At 44.3% G+C, this 12,234-nt stretch overlaps 1 protein-coding gene across 8 annotated transcripts in view; it reads right to left on the bottom strand.

The window, feature by feature from the left end:
• Positions 1-12,234, bottom strand: part of LOC104946861 (rho GTPase-activating protein 23) — a 55,082-nt gene that overhangs the window by 13,320 nt on the left and 29,528 nt on the right. For 6 of the 8 annotated variants that reach the window (XM_010772757.1, XM_010772758.1, XM_010772759.1 and 3 more), the window contains exons 2-7: positions 9,243-9,443; positions 6,870-6,894; positions 6,393-6,485; positions 4,926-5,004; positions 3,979-4,039; positions 560-2,213 (exon numbers count right to left, since the gene is read on the bottom strand). In XM_010772757.1, coding sequence (XP_010771059.1) covers positions 560-2,213; positions 3,979-4,039; positions 4,926-5,004; positions 6,393-6,485; positions 6,870-6,894; positions 9,243-9,443 — 2,113 coding nt within the window. Of the gene's footprint in view, positions 1-559; positions 2,214-3,074; positions 3,310-3,978; positions 4,040-4,925; positions 5,005-6,392; positions 6,486-6,869; positions 6,895-9,242; positions 9,444-12,234 lie in introns of those variants that run through there. The other 2 variants (XM_010772754.1, XM_010772760.1) reach the window with 2 other exon arrangements.

Raw genomic sequence — 12,234 nt, forward strand, 5'->3', positions numbered from 1 at the left:
GGCATAATTACAAGCGGAGAACGGATTAACTTAACGTCACAGCAGGAATAACAACAGCCGGTGTTTCTCGTGAGTGTTTTCCCCGGGAAACAAACACAATACACACAAACGCAAAAATACACAAACACACACACGTATACACACACACACACAAACACACACACACACACACACACACACACACACACACACACACACACACACACACACACACACACACACACACACACACACACACACACACACACACACACACACACACACACACACACACACACACACAGAGAGAATGGAAACTGCATCTGAGAAGAGCCTGGAGCCTCAATGGACAGACAAGAAGGAAATTAAGGAAACACACATTCCCCCAAAATTCATAATTCTGTCTGCATAATGGTTTTTGCATTTCCTCTTAGTTAAGCGTTCACTAACATTCAATAAATACTCTGTGTGAGTTACAGTTTCAAAGGAAGTGGTACAATCTCAAGGTTAGTTGGAGGTTAGAGTTAATTAAGGTGTAAGAGAAGAGACAAGGGATGAAGCCTAGATATTCTTAGCTTACCTATGTAGGGGATGGAGGCCAGGGAGTCGTCCTCTATAGGGAGTGGGGCAAGGTTGCCATTTGGTTTCCGAGGGGCTACATCTCCCGAGGAACTAGTGGCAGGATCCTGGGCATCGGGAGAAAACAAAGAGGGTTCTAGCCCGTCTATGGGCAGGGCGTAGTGAGGGTGACGCATGCCATGGGCGTTCCTCCGCCCAGTAGGAGGTTTCTGCCTCAGCACCACTTCCTGGGTCTGTGCCACCTCTGCCTCCACGGACCCTCGTTCCCTCTCGTGGTTTGTCGGCCTGTACGCTTGGTCCTGGGATTCGGGAGTGGCAGAGGCAAGTGGAGACGCAGCAGAAGAAGTGAGGGGTGCTGTGGTGCCCTCTGGGGGGCTCGTTTTTGGCGTTGGGTTCCAATTCATGTGAGGGCCAGAGTACGAAGGGTCCCTGAAAGAGTGGGCTTGCTGCATGATGCGACCCGTCTTCCGGTAAAAAGAGGGGCTGTAGCTGCGGTAGCCCACCGGCTGGTCGTCCATGCTCTGCCCAGAGGGGAGCCGCCTGCTCTGGGGAGCAGGCTGCTGGGGCTGAGGCTGGGGCTGAGGCTGGGGCTGAGGCTGGGGCTGAGGCTGGGAGTGGGCCTGGCTGTGAGTCTGGGGGTGGTGTTTAGAATGTGACTGCCGGGGCATTGGAGGAGCTTGAGCTGCACCGTAATGGTTCCCCTGCCTTGTGTAGGCGTCAGTCCTGGGGGGCGGCGGGGGAGCCTGCTGAACCCAGGACGGCCTCTCAAACCGAGGCGAGACCAGTGCAGGTGCTGCTCGGTCCAGCATCTCTAACGAGTGGCCATGGCGATCGTACTGGGCCAGCAGGTTTTCAGAGCGGGTTCGGGTATAGTTAGTGGTAGGGTGGCCGGGACCTGGGCCCCCCTCCCAGTCTGCATAGGACCAGTAGGGCTCCCCATGGGGCCCGGGTCCTGACTGCTGCAGTAACATCAGAGTGTCTTGAGAGGCGCTGTGCGGCCAGCCGCCCGTCCGCTGCTGCTGCCTCCGGGAGTCGCTGAGCCGGTCCTGAGAGTAGCTGCGGTGGCGGGTCTGCATGCTGCGTCCCGGGCGCTCAGGCACCTGGTTGTAGTACCAGTCAGAGAGCGCCTGCTGCCGGCGCCCCGTGCGGCCATGGCTGACCTGGGGCAGGGGGGGGCTTGTCCAGGCTGAGCTGGACTTGCGCGGCGGTGCCTGAGAGGAGCTGGCAACGTGGTGGTTCGGGTAGTGGACCTGCAGCGGGCTGGACAAAGGACCTCCTGATGAGGAAGAGGAAGAGTAGGAGCGTCCCCTGGTCTGGCCCTGAGGCTGCTGGCTGGTCATACCGTACTGGATCTCCTCTGTGCGGTGGGCCGGGCTGCTGTGCCCCACGCCGCCGGGCTCACCTGCGCGCCCTTCCTGCCAGCTGGCGGGGCTGCCCACAGCGGAACGGTTGTCCAGGGGGGAAGAGGGGCTTGAAGATCCTGGCCAGCGACTCCAGTTATCCAGCTGGTTCTGGCCCATAGAGCCAGACAGAGGACTTCCAGCAGGGGGTGTGGCCTTGGTGTGTGGGTAACAGAGGGGGGGTGGTGGTGGCAGGTACTCAGCTCCCCCTGAGTAGGGTTCGTTGCCTGTCAGGTAGGCATCCTGGGAGTAAGCCTGGGAGAGGGAAGACAGAAGAGAGTGATTTAATATATGACAGGACAAAAGCTTAAAGGAAAGGTGGGTGTGTGATGCCGTGGCGACTTTAAATCATGTGCTCTTACGGTAAACAAGCATGACGACAACACACACCATAACCATAACTCTGTAAGACATCTTCATGCTGCTGTACATTACACAACAAGCCTTACAGTGGAACAGCCTCTCAGCTCAACCCCCTTTGTCACAATTTGTCCCCAGGGCCTCAGCCACACAAACACATGCTAGCTAGCAAACTGCATGAACTGCCTTGAGCAGAAGCCACAACACTCACTCAAACAGCAGCCATCTGCAAATGTCCCCGGCACTGTTGTGTATACATGCATACCGGATATATATCCACACTGCGTAGCTTTATGACTATCCATTTGAAATAACTACTGGTGGTTTCCTAGATACTCAAAACCTAACCAAAAATACTATTTCAGTTTTATCAGCCCTGCTTCAAAACTTTGGAGCAGATTTCCAAAAGCTTTAGTTGCCATGTCATTTAAAAACATCCAGCACTACATCTTACAATGTACATGTGTTACATGAAGTCCCACATTACATTTTTAAATAACCAGTTATACCTTTAAATGAATAACAATAAACAATTTAAAGCACCATTAAATTGGCTGGCCTTCTCTGCAAAGCTGATCACATATATTTTGGCTCAATTTCTTTCAGATTTCAATGTTGTAAAGCACCTGGAGCTTTAACAATTAAAGTTTAATATTATTATTAACATGAGAAGAACAAAAATATACTTGCAAACTATTATTTTTCCATTCTCGGGGTAAACAAATATAGTAGTTCGAAAATCTTTTAAAGTTTTACCTACACCGGCCAACAGAATCCGGAGTCTTTCCTCAGGTTGCGTGTAAAGCTTGTGGTCGCCACAAACAGAAGACTGATCTTTACCAACTTCCTGCTCCTGAACCTGCTGTTCTTCTTCCAGAAATATTCAATGTTTAGTTATATTTGTATTCCTTTTTTCCGATAGTTTTCTATCTGTTGTTCCTTGTTTTCTCCTGTGTCGGATACTTCCAAACACCCTCTCTCCTCCCTCTCATTCCCTGCCTTACTCCACCCTGTGGGAGTGTGGAAGGAGGCGCAGCTCTGGTGATGTCATGCTAGGAATGCAGCAGATACAGGCGTAGCAGCGAGGGGAGGAGTGTGAGGACAGAGTGGGTTTATAATGTTAAGACATGGCAGTTATAAGTAAATGGAGAACTGAGTGTTTGACTCTTTTGGCCAGGTGTTTCTGCATGTGAGAGAAAGGATCACTAAAATCCGGTGAAATCGGGTTTTGAATGTTGACATGTTGCTCCAGGTTAAGGGGAGGGGTGATGCATGTCTGATCATGTGAGCGACAAAAATGTGTTGTACAGTACATGGGTGTGTGAAAGAGCACGGAGCTGCGTTGTTTTGTTTTTCTCACATGCTTTGACAGTCGGGATACCAGTGGCTTTTAATGAATGCGTGTTGTAATCTAAACACAGAGCAAGAGTCTGAGTCACTCCGCAGCCATTCTGACAAAATCTCAACATTCTTCTACAATGACTGTGAGAATCCAGGTTGAACAAACACCATAGAGTATTCCTGAAGTGTATGAAATATCAAATACAAAATTATATTTTTCTTGATGAGTCAGGTGAATAAGTTATTAATTGTGCAGTTCATCAAACGTGTGTGTGGGTTAGTTTGTTTAGAGAAGGTGCGTGAAAAATCCCATACTCACACTTACCAACTGAAGCACATCTTCATCTTTTGGCATAATGGAGAGCTCCAACACACTTTCACTGTCAAACGTGTACAGGGAGGAAGAAGAGGGGAGGGCCGGAATAATTAAGACGATTTAGAATGATGAGAAAAACAGATTCACATTAAATATCCTGACTTGGTTCTTGATACAAAGTTGAAGACAAAGAAAAAAACGTATCAGCATATTTTCGAATGAATCCTCTCTGCCCGACCTATTTATAGAAAGGTTTAACTCGGCTCAAAATATCAACAGAATCAGTCCTGTAGAAGTGCTAATCAGCTGGGTATTCACAGATTCAATAATTGGGCATATAAAACGGATCGGCGTCATCATCGCTTAAATCGTCAATGTCTTCATATAATGCAGTGTTTCCTCTATCGTTTACATTTTGGTACGACAGAATTCCCATACGTCACCTTACAGATCAATGCTCCCTTATGATATCCATGCTGTTAGCTATGTGTGTTACTACACAGTCATTACTATACATCAACATATATATACATCAAAATAAATACAATATACTAAATTGTTACATAGGTGCACTTCTATAGCATGCTGAATTTAGTTTTTTAATAAATATTCATAATATTTAAGGATTTATAAAAATAGTTTAATCAAATATGTTGTGGTGCGATGCCGTAAGGTACAGCAATTTAATTTAATTGAAATCAAATAAGAGATAAATATCACTACTGTTCCAACAGAGTACAGTGTCCCTTTTATAAATCTTTGAGACTGTGTATATCATTGTGAGAGTGTAAAGTACACTGCTTCAGGCTACTGTTCTTTTTAAAGCAGAGAAAAGTAGTACTAGCAACTATGCGTTTGTCATCTCGAGGTTAAGCTTGCAAAGAAAAAGCAAACATGTTTTTTCTAGATTAACACACCAAATCTATGTGCTGAGAGGCAGGAGGTCTCACCTGTTCTGAATGAGGGCTATGACCTGCGAGTACGTCTTTCCCAGAACACTCTCTCCGTTCACTTTCACCAGCCGGTCACCTGCAAGACAGATGATCACATATCATACAATTATATTCAGCACATTTTAAGAAGGGACTAAGGCTATCACAACTCTAAAATCAGGCGTGGTAAAGGGTATATTTCAAATCAATACAAAATCTAAATTTTCTTTATTTAAAATGATGGCCAAGGTGTGTCTAACTTAAGCAAAACATGAATCCTTGTATTTAGACTACGCATTCGTCCTGCAGGAGATATGACACTGACACATGATTTCAACCATAATGCAATCTATGAGTCCTGATGTCATGTTGAAAGCACTTCTGGGCTTTCTAGTGATCCTACACACATGGGGGTGTTAGCACATCTTCTATCTGAAGGGGAATCGCAGTAGACATGTTTTTTGGAAGTGAGGGAGTTAAGTGTTTACATTTGTACAGATGTTTGCATCTGTTCTTGTTAAAAATGATTGAGGGAGGCTCAAACACCCGCCAGTGAGGAGACAAGGAGGAAACATGTACAGGGGGGGCTAGCAGTAGAGCAGGTTTTACACTTCCTCAATATTCATTGAATTAATAATTAAAGAAGATCATTTACTATTTTAAGATGACCACATAGTGTCTTGTAATGTTATTTTTGTGGGAAAGCTTTTCAAAGACATGTGGTGAGAATATATTAGATGTATAACATTATTAATCACATCACAGGGCGGGAAAGAAATATACATACATTCTAAAACCCATCTTTTTACCTCAGCCTAGGCCAATTCAAAGTTAGCGTTACAGTTTTCATTATTACAATAAAAAACAAGGATTATTGTAATATTGGAAGTGTCTTTTAGTGAACTTCTAAACATTTATGAAATCAAGATATCTATCAAGTCATCAGTAGTTTGTCCCCAGATATGCGGTCAGTATGAATCGGTCGGCAGAGCTGTGGTATCTAAAACACAAAATGGCGCGATGTCAGCACAGCTCAGTGTGTCCTAAACTGAGGCCCTTGAAAAAGACATTTGATAACTTTGTGTTCAAAGTCTGTGTGCATTCATGTTGACTTTCATGCAAGCTGAAACACATACAATGGCTCAGAGTGTATGAGTTTGCATGTGACTTTCTGGATGTGACACCTTGTGTTAAAGCATGCACACTGGAACACTTCAATAGCCCTGTCACATCCAAATGGACTTGAACATTTGAGTTGTCATACTGGTATCTGAAATATATCAGCCAAAGACATAATGTCTCTAGTCAGGGAAAAATACATTCTTTGTATGATCTAGTACTAAAGAGAAAAGGTTGTTTTTTATTCTTTGCTTCCTCCCTCCTTCTCTGAAACTGCCCATGTCAGCAGCATCACATGACCCACGCTCTCCCCAAAAGATTTCCAATGCAAATCAGGATGGTTCCTGCATCATATGTTCCCTTTACCTGTGCACAAGCCCGCCAGGTGGGCCGGTCCTTTTTCTCTCACACTCTTCACAAATATGGTGTCCATCGGCTCCAGGCGACCTTTCTGGTACCCTGCATGACAATATCAATACAATGAAGAAGAGGTAAAAAGATCATAGCTTGTGCTGAAATTGTAGAAATGTGTGTGAGATTTTTAGAAATAAAGCCGAAGGTTGGTCCTGGTATTTAAAGCTTGGACCTTTTTGATAAAAATGTGGAGTATTTGTGTTAATGACGTTCTTGGCCAGGCCTATAATTGTTCTTATATGAGTGTTTAAGTGCTTTGCATTTGGCTGCTTTAGATGCAGTGCTGCAAAATGTCCTGTAGGGGACGCAAATAGGCTGCAGACCGCAGAGGTGACAGGAGGGAATAAGTGAAATCCCAGTTTCTTACATTATCTTTATCCCACTGTGCAAGATTATAATATTTTCCTGATGAAAAAGAGAAGCACTTACCCTTTCCGTTACCGTTCTCTTCATCCTGCAAAGAACGGAAACAGACAACATTACTCCTCAAATTCTAAGTTAAATGTATTTTTTTTTAGCACTTTGTAAAATAACAAATTAAGACCAAAGTGCTGAAGAGAGTAATTTCTAATACAATGAAATCATTCTTAAAAAGATGAGATTCATGGAAGTGCTTGTGCTCCAGATTTAAACAGTGAACTTCTTAAGATTGTGACCTTCACATAACCACATTCATTCAGTTTCCCATTCAAACCTGTGTATTTAGCAGTTTATGCAGTATGTCCAATGGGTGACTTAAAGTAGTGAACACTTCATTCATATCATCACCTCCCTAAAGTTTGGGCTAAAAGGAAGTGAGTATTAATCCGCCTCCACAAATAGGAATGACTTCCCGGGTCTCGAGCCAAATCTCCCGAGACAGACAGACAGACCTGTTTGTTTTATGAGCTTTTAATGTTAGAGAGACTTTCAGGTTAGACCGTCTGCAGGTGCTTGTGACGTTATGTTTCACACTCTGAAGCAACAGAGCTATCAGCAGTGAGGATGCTGGTGGGTGAGGTCTGATAGCTGCAGTTTGTCTGATCACACACACACACACACACACACACACACACACACACACACACACACACACACACACACACACACACACACACACACACACACACACACACACTGAGCTGAGTGGACAGTTTTGGGTTAGGGGCAGGGTGGACTGACTGGTGCCTGGCTTTATGCTACGCTGAGTGGGCTCATTCCTGGCTCTGCAGACAATGGTGGGGGGTTTAGAGGCAGAGAAAGGAGAGCTGCTGACCCCAGAATGGAGCTTCTAGCCGGGGATACTCCACAACTGGAGCGGCCCCGGTCTGAATGCATTCAGGACAGAGGAGGAATGGTGCGAGTTGGGCACAAGACTCTGGGCATCTGGGTCAAATACTTCACACTGTCAGTCCACACCTGTACAGTCTAAAGCAGGAAGGGGATATTCCCATATTTAGATTTTAGACCAGAACTGTAACCATGACACCATATAATATTATTGTGCTGTTGTGATTCGTCTTTTCTATCTGTGTTGTTTGTGTCACTCGTCTTGTTGGTGTATTGCCATGGCCGGTTGTGTTTGTTTTCCTGGCTTTAATCAGCTTTGGCTTTATACAGGAGTACACTACATTGGCTTACACATAAACAGATAAATAATAAGTAGAGCATGTTAGATTGGATTATTAGGTCAGAAGGTCCTCTAGTTGTTTTAAAGACAGAAATGAATCCTGCTGGGACCACACAGGAGGAGATAATATAATTAAGACTTTCAGGACCTGCAGACACCATGAAAGGAAATAAATGCCCCATTAGGTCATGCACCTGGTAGACCTCTAATAATTAGACACTATGAGGGTCATTTGGGAGACTTCCACTGTCGTTCTTCGGATAAGAACGGATGGATCTATGGGTCTGATTGTCCCAAAACGCCATGTGACATTTGAGGCAGAGGAGACGAGGACAGAACCGGGGCCAAAGGCCGGCAGTGGGCCTATTGTGTGGCGCCGGCCTGGTACGGCCTGACTGTCAGGGAGTGGTACAAGGCTAAGACAACAGATCCCATTCAATCGGTGCTCCTATCTGCAGCTGCTGGATGGTGGGGTGGTAGAATAATAATAGAGGCCTTGTTTCAGCTGGCTCACCCCACCCCAGCCTCCTCCTTATCCCTCAATTTCACATCTGGAGCCGTTTGCCCCCACACCTCAAAGAGCTAAATAACTACTCACTCACATAGAGGCTCATTACAAAACACCAGAACAATCCTGAATTCACCAAATACTTAAAACAAGGCCTGTGAAGTGATAGTGAAAAACAATTAGTAGTTTCATTCTCTTTGGCATGCTATGAGGGTGCTTTTTATATCCTTAAAATGTCAAATTACACCGGTCTCACCAATTAACAGACCATGGCTTTATTTTTTCTCCACACCATGTACCTCCAACCTTTAATAGGCTTTTATAGTGATTAGTTTGTTCAATATGTTGTCACCAATCAGCCAGTAATCTCCTTTTGTATAAGAGTTTATTCTGCTCGGCTCAACCTCACTGATCCTTGACTTTGATTGGCTTTATCTCCAAGCTCAATTTGGCTCTATCGCTGCTTCAGCAATTTAAACACAAGGCTCTCAAAAAAACCTTTAAATGCCAGCTAGGATAAAATGGAGACCATGTGTGCTGTAAAAACAAACACGGAGGTTAAAAAGAGAACTTCAGGACACTTAAACTAAATTGAATGACAGGGAAACAGTAGGCCGGTCCATAAGACTGTTTATACTCAACATAATCCAAGACCTTGATACTCTAATCTTTCTGCAGGTCTCACCTTGAGGTTGGTGTGCAGGGCGGACTCTGGAGGGTAAACGATGAAGTGGCGTAGCGTGAAGCCGAAACCCTGTGAGTTCTTATGGAGGACCAGCGTCCGGGGACCCTTCCAGCCCACGCCGACCCCCTCCCTTCCCGGCCTGGTAACCATCGGCGGCCGAGGGTTGTCACCGGCTGAGAGACCATCCCTCCGTCCCTTACCCTGTGAGCACAGACAGAGAGAGATTCAGGTTTAGATGAAAAGTTGTAAAATAGTTTATTCAAAGCAAGGAATATATGACGTTATAGAAGGTTAAAATAAGAGTACTGCCGATAATACATTGAGAAAATATGGAAAATAATAAAGAAGTAAGGAACTTGGAGAGCTCAGAAATCGAAGGTCAATGCACAACATTGCAAATGAATGTGATAAAGGGCCTGTGTATATGGCCCGTGATGTAGATACATTTAGAGTTCTTCCTTATATCAAGTTTCAGGAAAGACGTCGTCCAGTGTTTTTTTTTGCTGCAGACAAACAGACAAGCATACCATACCGTAACCATGCTGACAAACACAAAGTATTCACATGTGATTTCTTTATTATAAACTATAAAGATAAAAGATATCAGTTTTTCTTTAAATCAACATGAGAATCTACTGTATGTTCCCATAATGAACACACTGGAGAAGTACTTTTCCAGATGCAACACACTTTATGACTCCCTGGTGAGGCAACACTAGGCAAACAGTGGGTTTTACATTAGCAGCTTCCTCATGGAGTCCTGCATCTTCCTCAGAACAAAAGTCCATATACCTGGGGGGTCCGCTCTAAAGGAGGGCCACGTCTAGACAGCACAAGGAGGGAACCCCAGTTCTGACCTTGGTCTTATCACAGGGAGAGAAGGTCCAGGGGGTATTTGAACCTGCTCTCTAAATATCTCATTCCTGAGGCCGAGTAAATAAGCCCTGCTCGTTCAGCTGACAGACACACGTGAGAACTATCACCCCCATGCTGCTCTGACGACCCACATCTGTCAGTCAAACACAATCACCTGACCAAACAGGTGGGAGTGAGGAGGGGGAGCAGGTCTAGTTATCTTGTACTCCATGTTCACTGCCAAAATCTTTGATCATATATCATTATTCATTTAGGAGGCAGCTCATAATCCTCCATGTCTCATCCCAAACCATCAATCAACCAACCTCTGCGCCGTGCTAACGCCTCAGTGTGCCCTTGTGTTGTAAAAAGAGATGCATCTAAATTTCATACAAGCAACGTATTATTGCAACTGGGTCTTCAGAATTGTTTTAATGCATTCACACTGAAACATTTACAAAATCAGCATGTTAAAACCAGAACTAAGAAAGCTTCAGCAAGTGCTCAAACTTTTAACAGTATATTATTGTATTAATTTATTTTATAAGCCAATTATCGATTGACAGAATATGAATCCACAACAATTTCATACATTAATCATATAAGAAAAGTGCAAAAATAATAACCCCTCTTAGTCTAATATAGTAAACTGAATAGATTTGGGTTTTGGACTATCGATAGGTCGACTTGGGCACATGCTGCACAGAGGAATGGTAAATAATCCAAGACTGCAATAACAGCTTTATTTGAACTTCCTTTATTGTCCATTAGTACAAACTTTATATTGTAAATCCAGGGCTTACACAGCTTTTTTTCAAACAAACCAATGGCTGCACTCGTCTCTGCTCCTGTTTCTGTTTTGGTGAAACTCGCGAACTGCTCACAAGGAAATGGTTTAAATGGAGTCATACTTGATTTGACTTATCCTAGAAATACTATGATAATGATGAATATGATGATGGATTAAAACATTGCTCTGATTAGAAGCTACATCTGAATTTATAGAAGCTACAAAACACCAGCTGGGTCTAGGTGCACCTCAGTTTGCATGTTTTATTGTTACAAGACAGCGTAATTTAGCTGAAAATAAAACAGAACGCTGCAGGGTTGTTATTTCAAAAGCAAATGAGGTGCAGGAGATAGGTGTGGACATGCCCATAGATGATACAAAGGTCTGGTTCATGTGTTGCACTAAAAAGTCACACCTTAACTTTTAGTTCTCTAAATTCAGGTTCAATTGTGAGAATGTGTGTGTTTGTGTGTTTTAATGTTAGTGCGCCAGAGGTGTCTAGACTACAGGCAGCAACCCCCTCGAAATGCGCACCCCACATTTCACTTCCTGTCCCCCTTCCACACACAATCACACACTGATATATAACAAACACAGACACACAGACTTGACCTGACAGGCCTGTAGTGAGGCCACACAACAACAGGAAGTGGCAGGCTGTAGGCAGGAAGTGTGGTAGTGTTGTGGGGGCGGGATAACCAGATGCTGCTATAAATAAAACTGCTCTGGGATCTCATGGATCATGGAGGCACTTCCACTCCTTCACTCCTCTCCTTCCATCAGCTCTCCTTCCTTCCACCTCCTCTTCCTCTCTCACCACATGCTTTCGTGTGATGGAAATCCGGCTGTGCTGACCTTCACCACAACTTATTTTTCCTCCTCTACTTCAGACTTTCCATCCAATAACAAAATAAGTTCTGACTTTGAGATTTCCTAATGAAACATGTTTGCATTAAAGAGAGAGTATGTCTTTTCTTTGTATATATCAGCTATTTTCCGTGGCAAACACTGAAGTATGTATGAAGTGTATATTTTGCAGATGCATAAATCCCTGTGGGAAAGGCCTGATCTGCAGTCTGGCAGCCCAAACAATGTAAAGTAACCCCTGCTATTTTCTCAAACAAGCGAGCATTCAGGCCTTTTATGTGGCATGAGAGCACCATACAGAGGTGCGTGAGGAAGGAGGAATACTTGAGGCGCCAAATAAGAATGATACAGAAAAAGAAAAGGCGCAGAGTAAATAAAAAAAAATAGGAAATAAAAGAGCAAAGGAGGAAGAGACCGAGTGAATTCCTCAGAGGGAGCGGTTTGGCTTGGACAAGTCGGAGCACACACTGTAAGCGGCGG

This window comes from Notothenia coriiceps, unplaced genomic scaffold, assembly GCF_000735185.1.
Source record: "Notothenia coriiceps isolate Sejong01 unplaced genomic scaffold, NC01 NC01_scaffold00011603, whole genome shotgun sequence".
Classification (NCBI taxonomy): domain Eukaryota; kingdom Metazoa; phylum Chordata; class Actinopteri; order Perciformes; family Nototheniidae; genus Notothenia; species Notothenia coriiceps.